General features: G+C 50.0%; 1 protein-coding gene across 12 annotated transcripts in view; it reads right to left on the minus strand.

The window, feature by feature from the left end:
- Nle1 (notchless homolog 1) overlaps window positions 1–20,790 on the minus strand; it is a 58,066-nt gene that overhangs the window by 34,165 nt on the left and 3,111 nt on the right. For 6 of the 12 annotated variants that reach the window (XR_009225184.1, XR_009225183.1, XR_009225181.1 and 3 more), the window contains exons 2-13: window positions 19,774–20,024; window positions 19,500–19,643; window positions 18,382–18,599; window positions 17,523–17,602; window positions 16,643–16,719; window positions 16,193–16,290; window positions 15,671–15,863; window positions 15,027–15,162; window positions 14,846–14,892; window positions 13,769–13,971; window positions 12,616–12,775; window positions 12,447–12,517 (exon numbers count right to left, since the gene is read on the minus strand). Coding sequence is in view for 7 of the 12 variants with exons in the window: in XM_046427021.2 (XP_046282977.1) it covers window positions 12,447–12,517; window positions 12,616–12,775; window positions 13,769–13,971; window positions 14,846–14,892; window positions 15,027–15,162; window positions 15,671–15,863; window positions 16,193–16,290; window positions 16,643–16,719; window positions 17,523–17,602; window positions 18,382–18,599; window positions 19,500–19,643; window positions 19,774–19,791 (1,445 nt within the window). In the remaining 5 variants the exon portion in view is untranslated. Of the gene's footprint in view, window positions 1–11,368; window positions 11,702–12,446; window positions 12,518–12,615; window positions 12,776–13,768; window positions 13,972–14,845; window positions 14,893–15,026; window positions 15,163–15,670; window positions 15,864–16,192; window positions 16,291–16,642; window positions 16,720–17,522; window positions 17,603–18,381; window positions 18,600–19,499; window positions 19,644–19,773; window positions 20,025–20,790 lie in introns of those variants that run through there. The other 6 variants (XM_046427024.2, XM_058573530.1, XM_058573535.1 and 3 more) reach the window with 6 other exon arrangements.

Below are 20,790 nucleotides of genomic sequence, written 5' to 3' on the forward strand. Positions count from 1 at the left end.
GTGAATCTTCCACCTCTGCCTCCCAAGTAGCTGGGATTATAAACCTGGGCCACTGTGCCCAGCTAATACTGCAGACATCTTGTATTGTTTGACAGCAGTTCTTAGCAGGGGCAATTTTCCACACAACGGACATTTAGCCATGTCTGGAGACATTTTTGATTGTCACAACTGCGGGGAGGGAAGGTACTACTGGCATCTGGTGGGTAGAGGTCAGGCATACTGCTAGACCTATTCCAATGCACAGCACAGCCCCCACCCCAATAAATAATTACATGTCCTAGAGTGTCAATAGTGTTAAGGCTGAGAAACCCTATAACCTTGTTCTAAGATAAAAGAACTCAGAAGTCCCAATGCCTCTCCTTCACATCTGTCTATACTGCTCCCACTCCAGCCTTCAAAAACCCTGCTCTCTCTTGATCCAAGCACTGAACGTTCTTCTGTCTCTCGCTTTGTTATCCAAATACATGTACAAACCTTCCAATGCCGGTGGACAGGATGGCAGTGGAGGTCTTCATTTCCTCATAGAGATCCGCGCCATTGGAGGGGAAAGCTGAGAACTGAGCCAGCAACACCCGCCTCAGGGCAACCAGGGCCTGCCAAAGGGGCGGGCACTCAGACCACACAGTACCGAGCCACCCAAGGGGCTTCCCAGGTCCTCACTGGAACTCACTGCTCCCGAGGCTTAAGGGGCGTGGAGATCTCGAGCTCACCTTATAAGACAAGCCACACTTCTGAGCTACCTCCTCCAGGTCTGCAGCAGCCAGGTCCACCACTAAAAACAAAACACGTGCAGGTGATTGTCGCCTGGGCTTCCCGCGTTGGTTTCCCTCCTCTGTGATTCGGCGGTGCACTCTGCCTCCGCGCAGGCAGTCTCGGGAGGCCTGCGTGAAGTCACAGCCATTGGGCCTGGCACACAGTAGGGCTCCTCCCCGGTGCCCGGGTTTTGCTCCCGCACACCCAGCCCTTCCAGAAGTGTATGGGGAGTGGCCCTTCAGTGAGGGGGCAGGGCCCTGCGGGTATGGCAGGGGGCGCGGGTCCCGAGGCTGTGCCCAGGCTGTGTGCTGGGCGCGCGGCTGCCGGACACGCGCCCACACGGTCACCTGTCTTGATGCCGCGGCTCTTCAGAAGCTGGACCATCTCCTGGGTGAGGCCCGGGCACAGTCCAGCTCTGAGCACGCCCATGTCCCCGCAGGCCGGGGACAGTCCGACGGGCTCCGGCACTGGTCGTCACGTGGGTACTGCGGGACCCTCTCCAGACGCCGCTTCGCATCCCCTTTCGGGAGAGGGCCCTGGCGAGCCGGCTGCGCCAGGAGGAGGCAGCAGGAAAGCAGGGGGAGGCCCACCTGCCCTCCGGGATAGTCCGGGACTCCAGGCGCCCCGGGGCCGCTCTCCTCCGCTTCCGGGTTCCGGGCTGGCGCGCGACGGGAGCCTGGCCTGCAGCGCCATCTGCTGGCAGCACGGGCAAACCGCGGCGGCGAACCTAGCCGGACCCGGGCGCCCGGTTCCTGCTCCCAAGAGCTACAGACTGGAGCGGGACTCTGCGTGCCACCCGACCCTGGGCGCTACGAGCCACCCGCATTCAGCTGCATTCGGCCCCCAACTTCTTCCAAATACACACTCCAACCTTCTAAAGAAGGTTGAACGCCAGCTTCTGTTTCAAACGCTGGGGACACAAAGTTAAGCAAGATAGACAATCCCATCCCCTCAAGGAGTTTACAGATTATTGAAGGAGACCAACAACGAAAAGGAATCAAAGACATCAATCAGATCCTTACAGATTACATAACAGGTGCTAAGATGCAGCAAAGTGCATCGAAGTCACCTGCTTTTCTGTATTTTCCCAAAATTCTTTCTTGTGTGTGTGGGGGGGTGGAAGGTGTGGGTTGTCTGTGGAATCTCAAGTACATATGAGACACAAAAATATAATTTGGTATTTTGAAATGGCCTTTGGTTTGCCACATCCACTGGAAGAAATAAAACAATTTCACAAATCTATGAGGGAGGTGTTATTTGTATCCACATTTTATAGGTGAGGAAACTGAGGCTCAGTAAAGTCACTTAGCAAAGGTTACACACAGCTAGTTGGTACAGGGCTGGACTCACACTAAGTGTACATCTAGATGCAAAGCCAGTGCTGTTTTTAAGAGCCCTGCCTCCTGCCCCCAGAAGTGACAGAAATGTTTTCCTACTATAGAGGTGGTTTTCTTGAGAGTGGAGCTAATGTCTGGCTTTGTTTTGGAATCCCTCTGCTACCATTGTCACTCAACGCAAAGTCACTTGAAAGTGAGGGTGTAGCACATTTGGACTTCTGGCAGTAAAACCAGGTTATGGGTGAGTTCTAAGCCCTTAGAAAGCACCTGGGCTTTCCTTGTGCCTATGCAACATCCTGCTTGGCCTATGTGTCAGGATATAGATCGGGCCTCAGCACCTATAGGCAAAGTCTCCCACCCTGGTGGCCCTCCTGGGTGCTGCCTCCTCCTGTGCCCAGGTGCCTTTCTCTCACCATCCTTTTTCTCCTTCCACAGCAGCTCTGAAAGGCACAGGTGTTAAACACATTGAGGTTCTCAGAGGCCAGGGCTACTGTGACTACAGTGTGTTAGAGAGCTCTGTTCCTAACTACCCCACTCCTGACGCAGGCTCTAGGTCTGGCCAGCTGTAGTGAGAGCCTCAGATCAAGGGCAAGGCTGGCCCCTAATTGTTACACTCCGTGATGATTGTGAAGTCAGCTCACTGCAGCCCCATCCCACTCAAACTAAGGGTGGGCCTACTGTCCTCCAGTTTCTCTCTACTTCCTATTAGCTGGGCTATCCTGCATACTGATGGCTGTGGTTCCCCCAAACCAGATGGCATCAGACACTTTTTAAAGTGGGGGATGGGGAGGAAGCCCTACTGAAGAAGGAAAACCTCAACGTGATGAATGCGCTCGATCAACTACCGAAGCCTTTTCCAAACCCCAATTTTATGAACAGGGCTGTTGCTACCAAAGGACTCCCACTTTCTTCAAAAGGCGGTTTTGCTAACTTCTTGGATTCAGATAACAATCTCATGTAAGATACCAGTCTGGTCCTCCCTTCTTCTTCTTCTTTTTTTTTTTTTTTGGTCCTGGGGATTTAACCCAGGGGCACTTAATCACTGAGCCATATCCCCAGCCCTTTTTTTTGTATTTTATTTAGAGGCAGGGTCTTGCTGAGTTGCTTAGGGCCTCGCCAAGTTGCTGAGGCTGGCTTTGAACTCTCAATCCTTCTGCCTCAGTCTCCTGAGCCACTGGGATTACAGGTGTACGCCACCGTGCCCGGCCTTTCCCTTCTTTCTAAGGCTGGAGCTGCGGATGGGAAGAGAGACATGAAGAAACCTGACTTCCTTGACCTGTCTCAACCCTCCTTGGACTCTCAGGGAAGAGCATGTGTGCAGGTTGGACCTGTCTGTGTGTGCCTCTGCCCCCAGGTCTGTTCTCAGAGCATGTGGGCTGCCCCCTCCATGAGGCCTTCCTGGATTAGACAAGAGTTTTGTTGATGGTCCTTCTCATCCTGCTTTGTTTGGATAGAGTCCTTACCACCCCCCACCCCCGACCCTGCATGCACCCTATGGCCTAATCTTCCCCCTCTGATGCCTCCATCTGCCTGATGATACTCCCCATAGCCTTCCTTCCTTCCATTGAGGTTCACTATTACTCTCAGGGTCAGATTTTCCTCTACTTCATGCCACAAAACTCTTTCTGCTGGCAGGATGTCTGGCCCAATATTAAGTTCTGGGAATGTAGAGTAGAATTCCCTGCATTCAAGGAGCAGCTAACTTGGTATGTGGCAGGGTGGGGAGAGTACAGGAGCCTCAGACAATAATGAGAATGATACAGCACTGTCTGGTGCTAGGACAGGACACCTAGAGGAACCAAAGGTATCACCCTCTTGGGAGACAGTGCAGAGAAGGGAGGCTTCTTGGAGAAAGTGGTATTTGAGCAGAATCTCCAGGGAAGGGGTGTTGGCGCAGGGTGATGTGGGCTAAAGGAACTGTATGTAAGGTAGTTTCATGGATATGACCTATCAAGTCACATGCAGCCCCACTTCAGAAGAGGGTTGTACTTAGTTCAATGCTTTGCTGTCACTATCTAAAAATCCTTAGTAATTTTTTGGACGAGGGGCTCCATACTTCAATTTGCACACACTATGTAGTTGGTCTTGATGCTATGGGAGGGATGAGGTGTCCATTACCTAAGGTTCTGTAAGTAAGATCTGGTTAAAGTACCCAATGCTTGGAGAAAATTAATGGTGTAATGAAAAAAGGTCTTGGACAAGGAGCTTGAATTGAAATCCAAACTCTACAACTTAGATAAATGGCTTCAGATAAGTTCATTAATATCAGAGACACTTGGGCTCTCAAATGTAAAATGGGGCTAACACCCATCCAGCTGGACTGTTGTGAAAAGACGACACATCCAGCATGACATGGTCATGTGGGCCTTCTCTGCTCATGTTACCACCAGCATTTCCAGTAAATGAATCTGAAATACATATTAGGACAATCTGAAGTATAAATGATATTGGTATTTAGACTCTTCAGCCTACCTTGTTGGGGAAATCATTTATTCCAAATGTTTATCAAGAAATAGAAAGGGTGGGGCTGGGGATGTGGCTCAAGTGGTATCGCGCTCACCTGGCATGCTTGCAGGCCGGGTTTGATCCTCAGCACCACATACAAACAAAGATGCTGTGTCCGCCAATAACTGAAAAATAAATATTAAAAAATTCTCTCTCTCTCTGAAAAAAAAAAAAGGGAAAAATTCATTGAAAAAAAAAATAGAAAGGGTGAGGTATTGGCCTAATCACAATTTCTCAGGGGTTTGATAAATTGGAGCTTGGGGAGGAAAAATATGGCCAATCAATCTCCATCAAGTAGGAGACTGACCTGGAGTCAAGGACACACAAACTGTGAGTTATGACCCATTAACAGCTCCAGAAGTCATTCTAGTTGGTGGAGACCAGTATGATAAAAATGAATTCAAATGCAACCAGGGATTCCAGAGCACATCACACATGGAGTAAGTACTGCTCTGTGAAACGTTTTAGTTATGTGTATGTATACTAAGTGGCCATGTAATATGTATTTTTTTTACTTTGAGTTAAGGTAAAAAAAATATTTGAAAGCCAGTTTTTGGATTGGTGCCCTTTTTAGTAGAAAACTGAATCATGTATAAAGTTGGTTGTTTAGTAATAGCAAAAAACTGTCAATGATACAAATGTCCATGTTATGGAAAACCATAAAAGTTAAAATGACTGAAGCAGAGCTGCTGTATCAAAAGACATGAATCAAAACAGAACATTGAGTGAAAAAAAAGCTGCAGATATGTTCTGAATAATATGTTTAATCTACATAAAGCTGAAAAACATGAAAATTAATAGATCTTGCTGAGGGATAATATCTATATGTGATAGACCCATAAAGGCATGTAGTAAATAATAGAAAACTTTTAAAATGTACTCCACAAGTTATGTCTGAGTGGGAATATGAATGTGGTAAGGGGGAAGCATCTGGGGGCTTTAATAATTCTGATAGTTTTATTTGTTTATTGTGGTGCTAGGGATCAAACCCAGGACCTTATAACATGGGAGCACTCTACCACTGAGCTATAGACAAGGCAAAATGCTGTAGGTTTTATTTCTGAGACTGGGTGAGGGGTAAATGAAAGTTCAATATGTTATTTATTGTATATATCTAAAATATTCCTTTTTCTTTTTCTGATACTGAGTATTGATCCTAGGGGTAATTTACCACTGAGCTATATCATCTGCTCTTTTTATTTTGAGACAGGATCTGGCTAAGTTATTCAGGGTCTTGCTAAGTTGCTGAGGTTGGCTTTGAACTTGTGATTCTCCTGCCTCAGCCTCCTAAGTTGCTGAGTTTACAGGCGTGCACCACTGTACACAGCAATACTCCATAATTTAAAAAAAATCAGAATAGAAAACACTTTTGAGCATTCACTCAATGTGTATTGAACATAATCTAGACTTAATTTTACATGATAAATATCATTAGATGTTACTAAATGTAAATTACTTTGAGTAGTAAACAATATTAGATAAATACTAGTAAAACTTTTTTTTTTTTTTTTTTTGGTACCAGGGATTGAATCCAGGGGTGTTTAACCACTGATTCACCTTCCTAGCCCATTTTACTTTTTTTTTTTTTTTAAATAAGCACTCTACTGACTAAGCTATACTCTCAGCCCTGATCTGTAATCTTTTTCTTTTTTTAATATTTTATTTATTTTTTAGTTATCGGCAGACACAACATCTTTGTTTGTATGTGGTGCTGAGGATCGAACCCGGGCCGCATGCGTGCCAGGCGAGCGTGCTACCGCTTGAGCCACATCCCCAGCACCCCCCCATTTTACTTTTAATTATTATTTTTCCTCCTTTTTTGGGAGGAGTACCAGGGATTGAACTCAGGGGTACTCGACTACTGAGCCACATCCCCAGCCTTATTTTGTGTTTTCTTTAGAGAATTGGGATCACAGGCATATGCCACCACGCCCAGCTTATTTTTAAATTTGACACAGGGTCTCACTAAATTGCTCAAGGCTTCACTATGTTGCTGAGGCTGGCTTTGAACTTGTGATCTTCCTGCCTTAGCCTCCCAAGCCACTGGGATTGCAGGCCTGTGCCACTACACCCACCAAAACTCTATTTTTTATTAGATATTTGTGGATTTTTTCCCCACTCCAGTAGATCGCTGTCGTCATTCCCTGGGGTTCTTGTCCTCACTTTGAAGGGAGGACTTCAAGTTTTAGCAGTTTCTCAAATTGTGGTTTTCACAACACCTGTATGAGAATCCTCTAAATATCTTTGTTTCTTTCAGTCTAGGGATTAAACTCAGGGGCACTTAAACACTGAGCTATATCCTCAATCCTGTTATTTTGAGATGGGGGTGCTCACTAAGTTACTGAGGTTGGCCTTGAATTTGCAATTCTCCTGCCTCAGCCTCCGGAGTGGCTGCTATTACAGGTGTGCCTGACTGTACCGAGCTAAAAGTCTTATTAAAGATGCAGCTTTCCCTATTGCATCCCAAATGGGGGCCAGACATTTTTAGTGAAAGAAACTGGATCTGGCGCACTGCTGCAGAGAGGGTATTCCCAGGTGTTCAGAAGTAGCTGGGATGTTGGTAAGGCGGGCCCTCAAGCTGGATGCGCTGGCTTCCTTCATCTGATCACCTGTCTCCCTCTTGCTCTAGGAAGCCTCTGAAAGTGGAAGAATCTGAATACAGCTCTGATGACACCAGCATAACCCCCATCTCATCCAGTTCCTTGAACCCCTTCAAACTGGCTGTGACCCAGCCCAACAGCAGCTTCTTTGCAGGAATGCTGGAGGGTGAGCTGAACAAACTCAGCTTTTCCTCACTGGTCAAGAACCCAGAAAAGGGGGACCTGGCCCTCTGCCCCCATGCATCTAAGACTCAAATGGCTCCTGGCGGCCTGTTGGACCTTGACAACCCCGCACTGGACACAGACACCTCCTCAACATGTTCGGAATCCTCTGTGATCATGAACCTGCCGGAGGCCCCTTTCATCTGTGAACACACGGTCAGCGATTCCACAGCCGTGGTACGTTCTCTGAGTCCATGCCTGTGGCAGAGGCTTGCTATGCTGGTGCTGAGTTCAGCTCCGTGTGGATTGGGAAGCTGCCTACCACCTGTGTCCTGACCTCAAGTTCATGGTTTAGGGAGCAAGGGAGGGGCTTGTCTGTATAGAACTTCAGTGAAAGGCAGAAGGGGCTCAGGACTGTAGGGAAGATTCAGATCAAGTGCCACCAGAAATTCAGAGGGAAAGAAACATTACTTCCAGCTGCAGGAATAAGCTTGGTGGCTTTTGGTAACACTCAGGCTGGGAGGTAGAGCTTGAGGTGAAGAAGAGGCATTCCACAGAGGGACTAACCCAAGCAAACGCTGCAGGTGGGAAAATATGGGAGGAATGGGCAGCTGCTTTCGTTGATCCCAGCTCCTAAGTCAGGGCTTCTCATGGGTGTTCCTACAGAGCACTATCAGCTTATCAAAACCAAGATTCTGGTCTCATCCCTACAGGGGCTGGGAGGGGCCTGGGACTCTGCACCGCTGACAAATCCCAGGCGATGCTGATGCTGCAGTTCATAGACCACAAGCCGAGCAGCACTGTCCTGGAGTGTGCAGGAAAAATGGAGTGCAACGGTGGGGGAAATGAGCATGGGCTCATTTTCTGGAGGTTCTCCAACATTAGGCTAGTTTATATATTTTTCTGTAAGCAATTTAGAAAATAAGTCTGGAAGCCTCATGGCCTACAGCAGCGTTTCTCAAAGTGTGGCTAGCCCCAGCCTCACACGGTGATTTGACAGAAATTTAAATTCTCATCTTCCCTTGAATCAGAACCAGTGTGGCCTACTGAACCAGTAACAGTGGGGATGAAGGCCAGCAGTCTGTTTTAATAAGTCCTCCAGTTTAATAAGTCCTCCAGGGGTGGAACAGACAGTCCACAGCTGGGGATGTACACCTTGGTGTCACACCTCTTTGGACCGTGTCCTATGTTGTCCTACGCACACCTAAGTTTAAGAACCACTGGCCTAGATGAAGAAATTGGAAATGGGAGACCAGAAAGGAGACAGCAGGCTCTGGAAAGTGCAGTGTTGGCAAAACTCCATGAGATGCCAACCTAGGCTTAGCAACCATTGTTGTAGTGAAATGTATGGGTTTGAACCTTGGCTGTCATTTAATTACTATGTGACCATGGGCCAGTAACTTGCCATCTCTGGATCTGTAATGCCACCTGCAATGCATGAGGTGGACAAGATGATTTCTGAGGTATCTCTCAACTCACACAGACAGTCTAGAAATATGGAATAAAGTGGGTGAGGCTGCCCAGGGAGAGTGGCCCATGCTGTAGGGCCACATGCAGTATTGTGTGCCTCACAGCTTCCTTCAGACCTGCCTGAACTCCAGCAGGAACCGGGGATGGGAAGAAGACTTCTGGTCCACGGAAGCTCAGGCCAGGTCTAAGGGAGCTTCGGGTTTTCTTTCCCCTAGATTTCCTGGACCTATACTTTGGGCAAGCAGCAGGTCAGTTTCTACCAGGTCCTGTTACAGGAGGTGAGCAAGAAAAAAGACGATGAGCCACCTAAGGCAAAGAATCGTCCCTGGATCTTCAATAAGATCTTGGGCACCACTGTCAAGCTGATGGAGCTGAAGCCTAACACGAGTTACTGCCTCACCGTCCGTGCAGCCAACACGGCTGGGGTGGGGAAATGGTGCAAGCCCTACAAAGTGAGCCCTGGGAAGACGGGCCTGGGGGCTGGAACCAGGGCTGTGGAGGCTGGGCCCCCACCCCCACCCCCCAATGTCCTTGCTAGTTTTTCTTCTGCCTGGAAAAAATGCCAGAGTGTTCTTCTGGGAGCTGTCAGGATTAAGCCTGCTAGGAATGCAAATGAATGCATTCACCACAATGTTCCTTTTCCAAAGTCTTTGGCTTTTGGATTCCTTAACTTAGTCCAGGAACTGCAGGAAGGAGAGGGAAGGCCTGGAGTGGGCATGGGTCCAGAGGTGGAACAGACAGTCCACAGCTGGGGAGGTACACCTTGGTGTCACACCTCTTTGGACCTGTGTCGTATGTTGTGACTGGGTTGGATGAGGCTAAGATCACACTTAGCAGGCAAAGAGGGAGCAGAGAGAGGAAGCCAAAGGGAGAGGAAGCCAGGCTCGGGTCTGGGAAGGAATCTGAGGGACTTTCTTGTTTCAAGACTTTCTTGTTCTTTAGTTTGCAACTGTGGCCAGTGACTTTAAGAGCTTTCCTGAGAACAATCCCATCCAGATCACTGTGCAGCGCAAGGAACCCCAGCGGAGAACTGTGTCCATTGGGCTGGAGGACATGCGGAGGCTGGAGGATTTGGAATACCTATTTCCCTACTAGTAGAGGGCCCCGGACACCCCTCCCTCCCTGGGGATCAGCCTCAGCCCAGGGCCCTCAGGAACCAGACCATGAGATGTACCGTACCACCATCACCATGCCAGAGAACCACTGACTACCCTGCCGGCCAGGGCCTGGAGGCAGTGGTACTGGAACCCTACCCCTGGGCCACGGCCAAGCCTAGGGGAGCCCCATTCACCTGGAGACATCTCAGGCTGAGCTAAGCCAGGCCAGGCTCAGCCACTGCCCACAGCTGCTAGGCTCCCTCCTTCCCCAGATCTGGGCTGGGTCCAGATTCCTCATTAAAGAACTGCAGGTCATCCAGCACCCCTAAGTTTTTCTTCATGCTGCAGATAGCCTCAGCTGGGCTAGCTGCCACCCAAGCTTTTGCTAGGACTAAGAATCCAGATAGGTTGGGGGTGGGGCGTGGAAAACAGGACCACCATCCCTTGCGGTTTGGTTCTGCCACTGCCTGTGGTGGGGGAGGAGGGAGGACTGGCACTCAAAGACTAAAACATCTTCACAGAGAGAGTGACCCTGGACAGGTGCAGTGGCAGCCCATGGACCATGTGCTAGATTTGAGCTCTGGAGGGACACAGTGCAAAGAACACCGGCTTTGGAGCAGGGTCTGATGAACCATGGCTCTTCCCCTTATTTGATGTGAGGGCAAGGGCAAATCCTATAAGCTTCCCGGACTCGATAGCTCATTAAAAGAATGAGGAAGAGAGAACCTTTCAGATACATGTGCAGGATTACTTGGAGCACAGCAGAACAAGTGCCTGCACCGGGAAGGAGCGCAGCAACTGGCAGCTCTTCCTGCCCTCATACCGAGGGAGAGATGTGCAAGGTGTAGGCTGAGATCCAGTTAGGTGCTGTGCAGTCTCAAAAGCACAGGCAGGGCTGGGGCGGGGGTGGGGTGGAATGAGGTATTAGAAATGGAGACGGGATGCATGCAGGGCAAGGTCTTGGTCAAGGGCCTAAGGAGGTCTTGGTGAGGATTCCTTTCATATTTGAAGGTTCTCACAGGGCAGAGTCATCCTAACACCCATGCCCACAAATGTTAAGAGTGTTCTCAGTATGGCCCCACTGCCACCCTGTCAGAGGGGGAGTCCTCTCGCTTGCCCATGGCCTTCTGTAGCACAGAGCTCAGCACCTAGCAGGGCCAAGTGTGCTGTGGGAGAAGCAAGAGGCATCTGCTTTCTAGCTGTACTCTACTCTGGCCAGTGCACACAGACACATGTGGCCAGTGCCTGCCATGGACAGCACTGCTTTAACCTGTCCTCTGGCCAAGGTCACACTGGCCTCTCCCTTATGCATGGGGGAGAGGAAGGGCAATTCCTGGTCAGAATGGTTTTGCTATCACCCAGAACAAGGAAGGGGGTCAAAGAGATTTAGCACGGTGCACGGCTGAGCCCTAGGATTCTAGGACAAGGAACTGTAACCTGAACACACAATATATAAATTATTTATTTGGCCATAGAATCTGGGGTCTGACCCTGAACATAGCTGATACTTGGAAAAGGAGGCAGGGGCGACAACGGAGGCCTCACATACAGCCTGGCCTCCCCACTGCTGCCAGCACCAGCAAGGGACCGAAGAGTGCCCAGAGCAGGCAAAGGACCCATGGGGAGACCCCACCAGGGTCTGTCAAGGACAGGAGGCCTCTGCTGGTGAGGAGGGGGTGTGCACTCCCATCCTGGTCTTTGTTTTCTGGCAGGGCGGGCAGCAGGCAGAAGGCAAGTTCAGGTGGGAGTCAGAACTGTGAGACTTCATCTCCTCCATCTGTGGGGAAGGGAAGGAATCAGGCTGGGATGCCTCTGTACAATCTCAGGAGCCCACTGTGGGGGATGATCTTTTTTTTTTTTTTTTTAACTTTGTATGTGGTGCTGAGGATCGAACCCAGGACCTTGCATGTGCGAGGCGAGCGCTCTACCACTGAACCACAATCCCAGCCCATGAATCACAACCCCAACCCGGGATGATCTTTTGATGACCTGAGAGTCATCAAAACCTGGCACTGTACCTGCTCTAGCCATGCAAACCCAGGCTATGTGTCCCCTGCCTGCCTCAGCCAGGATTCCACCTGGGACCTGGACTCTGATGCCCACTACCAGTGACAATCCTTTGCAAGTGCTTCAGTGTCAGAGTGTGTTTGCCCTCCTCAGTGATCCTCTATGAAGGTTCAAAAATTCCCAAGAGCCAGATTAAGTTTCCTGTGATTTCACACCAAAAAGCAGAACCAGGATCTGCACTCAGGTCTCAGGACTCTAACAAAGATTGAGTGCCTTGTGCTGGCGACCTGCACACACTGCTAGAGAGCAGCCTGAGTGCTGTCAGGGCCTCACAAATTCCCTAACTCCTGCAGCCCTCCACGTGCCCACTGAGGACCTGGCTTCACACACCACCGCAAACTCTGAGTACCAGGATGGTCCCTGAGAATGCCATGCCACAAGGGAAAGAATGCAAAGAGGGACCAACCCACTCAAGGGTAAGAGGAACACCTCAACCACCACCTCCCCACACTCACATCCGGAGGCACTTGTCCTTCCCGCCACTTGCCACTCTCTGGCCATCTGGACTCCAGTCAACAGCATAAACCTAAACATGAAGAGGAGGAGGGGAAGGACAGTGGAACGGTGAGGGGAGAAGGGCCAGGGTGCAATCCCAGCCCCCTCCTGCCCGCAGTGGCAGCCCACCTCATCAGCATGGCCTGGCAGGTCTGTGGTCAGCTTCTGGGCCTTCACGTCCCACACCTTCAGGGTGCTGTCACTGCTACCACTGACCAGCAGGCGGCTGTCAGCTGACCATGCAATCTGATAAACAGCAGCCACATGGCCACGCAGGGAAGCCAGGTACCTGGGCCAGGGGAGGATAATGATGGAGATTATGAAACAGGTATGAAGTGTCCCCCATTCCCACAGCAGTGGTTCTCAGCCTTGCTGTCTGCTAAAATTACCTGGGAATTTTTACAGAACTGTGCTGCCTGGCCTCCGTGCCAGACCATTTTAATCATTGCCAGTCATTACTATTTTGTAAAACTTCCCTAAATGAATTGCTCTGGGGTGTCTGGTGCCAGGCTTCCTACCTGCATGGCTCCGCGTGCCTTAGAATCCAATGTGGCCACCTGCCTAGCCCATCTGCCTGACATCCCCCAGCATAGCAGCTGCTCGCTGACAGGTGGCCTGGAGTAACTGTGGGCCAGGCCCACCTGGAACTTTCAAATCAATATAGTCTATCTGTGACAGTTTGGACAAGCCATTAGGCCTGAGACTCAGTTTCTTTATTTGAAAAAGGAATTAAACAACTTATTACACAGAGCTGCTGTGTGAAAATACACAATAACTGACACTCAGTTCCCCTTCGGCCCCAACAAGGGTTCCCCTTTTTCCTGTCCCTGATGCATGTCTTTGCCTTGCCTCTGACCTAGTTAACCCCAAGTCATTATAACCCCTTACACTAGGGCTTCTGACACTTTTAACTGGTAGCAGTATCACCTGATGAGTCTGCATTTTCCATTATGCTCCCGGGAGACGATAATGCCACTGGCCCAGGGATCACACTTTGTGGGCAACGTAACGACTGCACCACAGCCCTACCTAGGGTTCCACTTTCTCGAGGGCTGCCACACCCCTGGCCCTCTGGCAAGCTCTAAGGTTATTTCTTTACTTTGATGTGAAGGGATCTAGCATTTTTAGTGCCCACTTAGTGCTGGTCCCAAATATACTATCTCACTGATCCTTGTAACAATACTGAAAAAGAGGAAGAAACACAGAAATCTAGACAATTGCTGAGGCAACATCAAGCGCCTTCTATAGCCACTGCGTCCAGAGGCACACTGCCCCAACTCACCTGCCAGTCCTGCCGTCCCACAGCTTGATGGACTTGTCGAAGGAGGCACTGGCCACAATGCGGGAGTCAGGAGAAAAGAGCACCTGGTTGATGAGGGCTTGGTGTCCCGTCATCCGTGCAAGGGGCTTCTTGTCCTCTGCTGGGGACCACAGGAATAAGGTGAAGTCGTCTGAGCCAGACACCAGCCTCTCTGGGCCCTGGCCCTGGGGAGGAGGGGCAGAAAGTACATCATATTGGATATGGTCAGACACTGACCGCACACACCAGGGACACAGCCTAGGGCTAACTAGGAGAAATGAGGCTACTTGTTCACACATGACTCCAGGCAAGTCAATTCACTCAAAAGGAAAATGAAATCCTGTATGTTCACGGAATCATTTCTATGATACAAAATTGTATGACAAAGCAGGTACAGATTGGTATATTAAAAAAAAGGAACGGGCTGGGTTTGTGGCTCAGTGGTAGAGCACTTGCCTTGCAGTGTGAGGCACTGGGTTCGATTCTTAGCACCACATGAAGGTATTTGTCCACCTACAGCTATATATATATACACACATACATATACGTGTGTTTGTGTGTGTGTGTGTGTATATATATAAAAATAAAATGCAAGACATTGGTAGCACTGGATGCTTCCATAAGGAATGGTTGGCTGTGCAAGAGATGAGTGATGTTTCACAATATACCTTTTTATGAACTTTGAACCTTAGACCATGTGAATGTGGCCCTTATACACACACACTCACAAAATAAAATGATCCCCAGTGCATTTAAGATTTAAGGATCACAAATGAGGATTATTAAGAACAGGTTTTCAGTGGTGCAGGTCTATTCCCAGCTATCCAGAAGGGAGACTGAAGCAGGAGGATTGCAAATTCAAAGCCGGCCTGTGCAACCTGGCGAGCCCTTGTCTCAAACAAATAAACAAAAAACAACTTTTCAGAATAGGTACTCTGAGAACTGGGGCTAGAAGAGACTAGAAGGGAACAGAGGTCCAAGTGTCTGACGAGAGTGTTTCAGTGACCAGCTGAGAAAAATACACAGAGCTGGGGAAGCACGTGGCTGGCACACACTCACCCGCACGAGGTTGTACCGGCTTAGGGCCCTTTCCTTCAGCTCCTGCACTGTGTCCAGGTACCACAGGAGAAAGATGGGGAACAAGGCTGATTAGAAAATCCAATATAAAAAGCAACATCCCCATGATGTTGGAGAACTGGCTCCTCCTCCGGCAGCCCTCTCCCCTCCTCCTCTCACTCACAGGACCCCTGCAGGTCTTGGGCATTAACCGTGGCCTCGGCAGGCTCAAAGGCTCCTGTGCGCAGGGCATAGTCGGTGCTAAGTGCCATGGTATTCACCCAGTGGCCATGGCCTTGAAGAGTCCGGCACAGCACACCCTAGGGTGGAGGGAGATGGTTCAAACACACATATAACCCACTTCCATCTTGGAAGATCAGCCCCAGGAGACCAGCATGGGATACGAACCAGGACCCGGAGACTTCAGCACCCATTCACTATGATCTTAATCAAACCACCCATGGGCTCAAGTTTCTGTTTATATATGAAATGAGAGGACTGGCCTGTTTCATGGAAGAGAAGTCCACCAGAATAAAAGGGCTCCAGTCAAACAGCTTTGGGATATGGTAGGTTTTAAAAAGCTAACCAGGCTTCCCACAGCAGGACTTTCCAGAGCTAGACTAGACTACTGGAGGGAAAGGAGGTGCTGGAATCCCCATAATAAAGCAGCACCAACCTCAGAGCCCCTTGTTGCAGCAGCACCCTCCTGACTGGACTCTCAGCACATTCGGGAAACACTGGACTTGCTGAGGCCAAGTGTGCTCCCAGTTCCAGCACTGTGTGCCCCCAAATTTGCCAGAATGGCTTCTGTACCCTCCCAGTTCTTACATCATGGGCCCTCCAGACTTTGATGGTACGGTCCTGGGAAGCAGAGTACAGAAGCCCATCTCCTCCCCACCGGAGACAGGTGACTGACTGCGTGTGCCCGGTAAGGATTCGCTCACAGCGGCCTGCAGTTGTGTCCCAGACCCGCACACTGCCATCCTTGGAGCTGCTGGCCACGTAGCGGCACTCAGGGTTCCTGCCAAGGGGAAGGGAAATGTGCTCTTATTTCTGACCTGGCAATGCCGTTCGGCCCACAGCACCTCCCATTCCCAACTCAAAGGCCACGGACAATCTCCTGATAGCTTCCTGACCCCAAGATCTGGCTGCTCTGCAAGACAGTTCCCAAGCCCAACCATGAGCAGCCTCCCTGCAAGTGGCAGGGTGGGTCTAGATCTAGAGGCCCCACCCCCTGTCAAGCTGTTACTGAAGTCCAGATGCCCATCACACCCTTCAGGAAAGTGTCTCTGCATCAAACAGGAAAGGGGGCAGCTTTGATCCTGGCTAAGTTCAGTTAGTGTCACTTACGCATGGAGGGGCTCCCAGCTCAAGCCCGTAATCCACTTGCTGTGTCCGGCAAGGGTCCTGCCCACCTGCTTCCCTGTGCTTGGGTCCCAGAGGAGAATCTGAAGAACAGAAACTCACTGAATAATCCTCTCCAACCTATCCCAAAGGTCTCCTGGTTACCTACTACCCCTACACCTAACCCTTCCTGAAGATCCCAGGACCCTATTCTGAACTGGCCCTAAGTCCTTAGTTTTTGGCTTTTTGTTTTTGTACTGGAAATTTAACCCAGGGGTGCTTTACTACTGAGGTACATCCCCAGCCCTTTTTGTTTTTTGAGGCAAGATCTCACTAAGTTGCTGAGGCTGGCCTTGAACTTGTGATACTTCTGCCTCAGTCTCCCAAAGCTGCTAGGATTACAGGTGTGGACTACCTCACCACACCTGGCTGCTTAGTTATCTTGACACCACCTACCTGGCCATTCTTGCAGCCTGAGGCTAGTTTCTTGCCATCTGGGGACCAGGATATGCTAAGGACCCAGTGTCTGTGTCCTAAGAAAGCAAGGGAGAGAGAAAGGAGGGCCCACATCCATCTTCATCCTCAGTGCCTAACAATGCACGGCACATTGCAAGCACTCCTAAACCAACTGCCAAAAAAAACGAATGCCAAGAAAAGGGGAGACGAGGATCCTAGGCTGAGGGAGAACTTTCTAATAATTCCTTATGGGACACGTGGTATAAAGGGTTTCCACACACAACATCCCTTTTAATTCTAATACAGGGAGCAAGACAAGAATTATCCTTTTCCAGATGTGAAGACAGAAGCTTAGGCATGCAGCATGACCTGCAACATATAAAATCATCCCAGTATATTCCTAGCATATAACATATAAAAATCATATAAAATCATCCTAGTATATGGTACAGCACTCACTCTCCTAGTGTGGTTCCCAGACTAGCACCATCAGCATCATCTGGAACTTGTTGGAAATGCAAATTCACAGGCCTTACCCCAGATCTACCAAAACAAAAACTCAGCAATCTGTATTTCGACAAGCCCTGGAGGTGATTCTGTATGCTAAAGTCTAAGAACAACTATGGCAGAGGTTGGATTTAAGCCAGGCTCTCCTTGCTAAGGGGTAGTCAGCTCCTCTCCACAAGGCATGTTAATTTTGGTCCAGTCTCTACCTGTTTTAAGTGGCTGGCTAGTCTCAAGGACACAGTCTCTATCGAGGAATAGAGAACCAGATATTGGATGGTAGGGGGTTAGAACTGACTCTGAGCTTCCCCACAAACTAAAAAGAGCTGGGCAATTCAGCCACCTTAAGACCCCAAGTGGCTACATACATACTGACCCTTGCATGTGAAATGTGGTGTCTCTGTGCTGAGATCCCAGAAGCGCACAGTGGTGTCTCCGGAGCCACTGGCCAAGTACCTGGGGAAGAGAAGAGGCCCCTTGACTGTGGCAGTGCACCCCAGATGCTGCACATGTGCATTTCTGTTGCCTATCCAACCATCTGTGAACAAAATCTGGGATAGGACTCCTTCCTCTCCCTGAGGAGGAGAAATATGGCAATGATGCCATTTGGGAGAAGACCCCAGGAGGCCACTTCACCTCCTTCCTGATAGGAAGGACCACAGTGATAACCTGCTCATTCTTTCCCCCTTCTCAGTGCTGGGGTCAAACCCAGGGCATTCAGCGTGCTAGGTGAGAATTCTACTACTGAGCTACATTCCAAGCCCTTTTTAAAATGTTGAGCAGTGTCTCAGTTGCTGAGGCTGGCAGTGAACGTGCAATTTTCCTGCCTCAGCCTCCAACATTGCTAGGATTAAAGGCATGAGCCATTACACTTGGCTGTAACTAGCTTTGGAAGCTTTTCATATCCTCAGAGGGCTCTGAGAAGAAATGAATCCCAGTTTCATGGGAAATAAATGAATTCAGAAAGGTGAAGTGACTCATTCAAGTCACACAGCTCAGAAGGGATGAACCTAAAGCTCCCATGCTCTGACATCAAGTCCATGAAAGACTCTTCCAAGGCAGGTATCCTTAGCCCTTGGAAAACAGACCTCAATAGGGAAGTCCCTTTCTTGCAAACTGGGTGCACAGCTCAAGTCTATGGTAGGCAACATCAATCTTAACTCTGGGGCACTCTCCCCACCCCAGTTAGAGACGGCATCCCCAGACCCCAACCACAATTCTACAGCTATCCTTACTTTCCTGTGGGGCTAAAGGCCACAGAAATGACTGCTTCACTGTGGCCCTCCAAGGAGCTGGTGCAGCGGGTCACGGCTCGGACCCTGAAGATGGCCTGTGGCTGGTAGATGATGTCTAGGATTTTCTCTGTCTCGACTGCCTGGGACTCCAGTGTCTTCCCCAGCGAGGAGGTGATTTCAGCATCATGGACAAAGAAAGCCAGGGGCAGGGGATCCTCCTGCAAAACAATGGTGAAGGGCAACTCTACTATGCAGGACATACAGGGTCCACCTCTGCCCTGGACACTCCCCAGTGAGCGGTGGGAGGTAAGGTTGCCTTCTTTACAGCCACTCTGCTTGGGATACCCCTATCAGTCCCCATATGGCAGGATGTTTTAATCCTTGAAGAGCAATCTTAGGACATTCACATCATCTGCATATCACAACTACCCTGGGAAACAGACATTACTATCCCCACTTGATGGATTAAAAAAATAGGCTCAGAGGAACTAAATAATTAGTTCAATGTCCTATTGCTAATGACTAATTCAGGTTATCTGGTGTTCTGCAAAAAGAACAGCAAGATTCAGGGTTAGGGTCACCACATAGCATTATTTGGTATCTTCCAAACCATCCCACTAGTCTATACCTGTGTAAGAAGCATCTGAAAAGCGGATTTAAAATGCGGACTGTTTGCCTGCTCTGGTTTAGTAAGTGGGGTAGGGGCCAAGAGCTGCATTTTTAGGCACTACCCCTCCCCAGCAGAGAGCAGCACTTCATAAACACTGATTGAAAGGTTAAGAACACTGGTTTTGAGTCTGTCAGACTTGCATTCCAATTCCATATCTATCACCTGAGGATATTAATATGTCCCTTCTTAAGGGACTGTGACATGGAATCAAGGAGATTTGGCACCCAACGCGTTCAAAATGCGGCCTCTGCGCAGGTGAACACGATGTGAAAAGGGGGTAAAGCGCTTTCACACGGATCCCACCTTCTGCCCTCACTGGGAGGCGGGTGGGGACTCCGCAAGGCAGGCCACCCACTGTTGGTTAGCGGAGGGGCCCCTGAACCCCAGATCCTCGATCTCCTGGTCCTCCACTGGGCCCACCCTGGGGAGGAGAAGCCGGGCCGCTCACCTGCGCCAGCAGCGCGTTGCACACCAGCTGCAGCTTGTCGGGAGTGATGTCCACGGGCACGTCGAACGGGGAGCCCAGCAGCTGCCCGCCCTCATCCTGGAACTGCACTAGCAGCCGCTGCACGTCGGGCGCCGCCGTCTCGTCCTGCGCGAACAAGCGGGGTGTCGGTGAGCTTCGCAGCCCGATCGCTGGCCCCGGCTTTGCCTCCCACCGGCCTCGGGGACCCCGCCCGGCGCCGAGCCACGGAGCCCCCGCCCCATCTGAGCACACCCACCACCACTGCGGCCGCCATCCTGCGTCCCCACGTGGAGGAGAAAGATTCCGGCAGGGACAGAGCGCCGCCGCCGTGCCGCGCGTGGCCGCCGACGGCCACAGCGCCCTCTGGGGTTCGGAGGAGAAGAGTCGGGCCGTCCCTAGCCGGGACTCTGGACTTCCTCTGATCAACAGCCTTTCCATATTTGTCCCCGCGGTGCCTTCCTGGGTATAGTCATCCTTTTTAGACTCTTCGCGACAGGGATTCTTGCCCTATTTTATAAATGAGCAAACCGAGGAGTTGGGAAGTTAGAGACATACCTCCAAAGAACAGAGACAGAAAACGGCAGAGACTGAGTGGGCTGAGTTCCAGTCAGCGCACCTGGCAGGGGTGGCTTACGGAGTCAGAAACTATTATTCTTTTTAAAAATGGGTGGAGTCAATTAATATTTGATGAGCACAAAAGCAAATAATCTCAGCTGGACATGATGGTGCAAACCTATAATTCCAACTACTTGAAAGGCTGAGGCAGGAGGATGACAGTTTGGGGCTAGCCTTGGGCACTTAGCTAGATCCAGACTCGAAATAAAAAATAAAAAGGGCTGGGATGTAGCTCAGTGGTGGAGTGACCTGCCTCGCACACCATGAGGCCCTGAGTTTGATCTCCAGCACTGTAAAGAATTGGGGGTGGGGTGGGGGCGCAAACCATCTGCAGTTACCAGCGTTGTACAGCAATAATAATAATAGTAATGATAGCACTGTGTCAGGCATTGTTCAAAGTGCTTTATATACTTGACTCATTTAATCTTCACAACAGCCCTTTCCTCTCACATTTCTGATGAGGAGCCCAAGCAAAGAGTAATGAACACGAACTCTCTTATTGGTCACTTGGGATCTTCTCCAGCTTCTCTCCTGTCCATGACCCCTCTGGCAGTCTCAAACTCCTAAGTCACTTCTGCCTCACAACATTATTCCCTCCAGCCACCCTGCCACACTGAGTAACACACCTTCACTTCTCTTTCTTTTTTTGGTACTGAGG

This window comes from Marmota monax, unplaced genomic scaffold (genome assembly GCF_021218885.2).
Source record: "Marmota monax isolate L192 unplaced genomic scaffold, Marmota_monax_Labrador192_F-V1.1 WCK01_AAM20220418_F8-fsc01056, whole genome shotgun sequence".
In the NCBI taxonomy this organism is placed as follows: Eukaryota; Metazoa; Chordata; class Mammalia; order Rodentia; family Sciuridae; genus Marmota; species Marmota monax.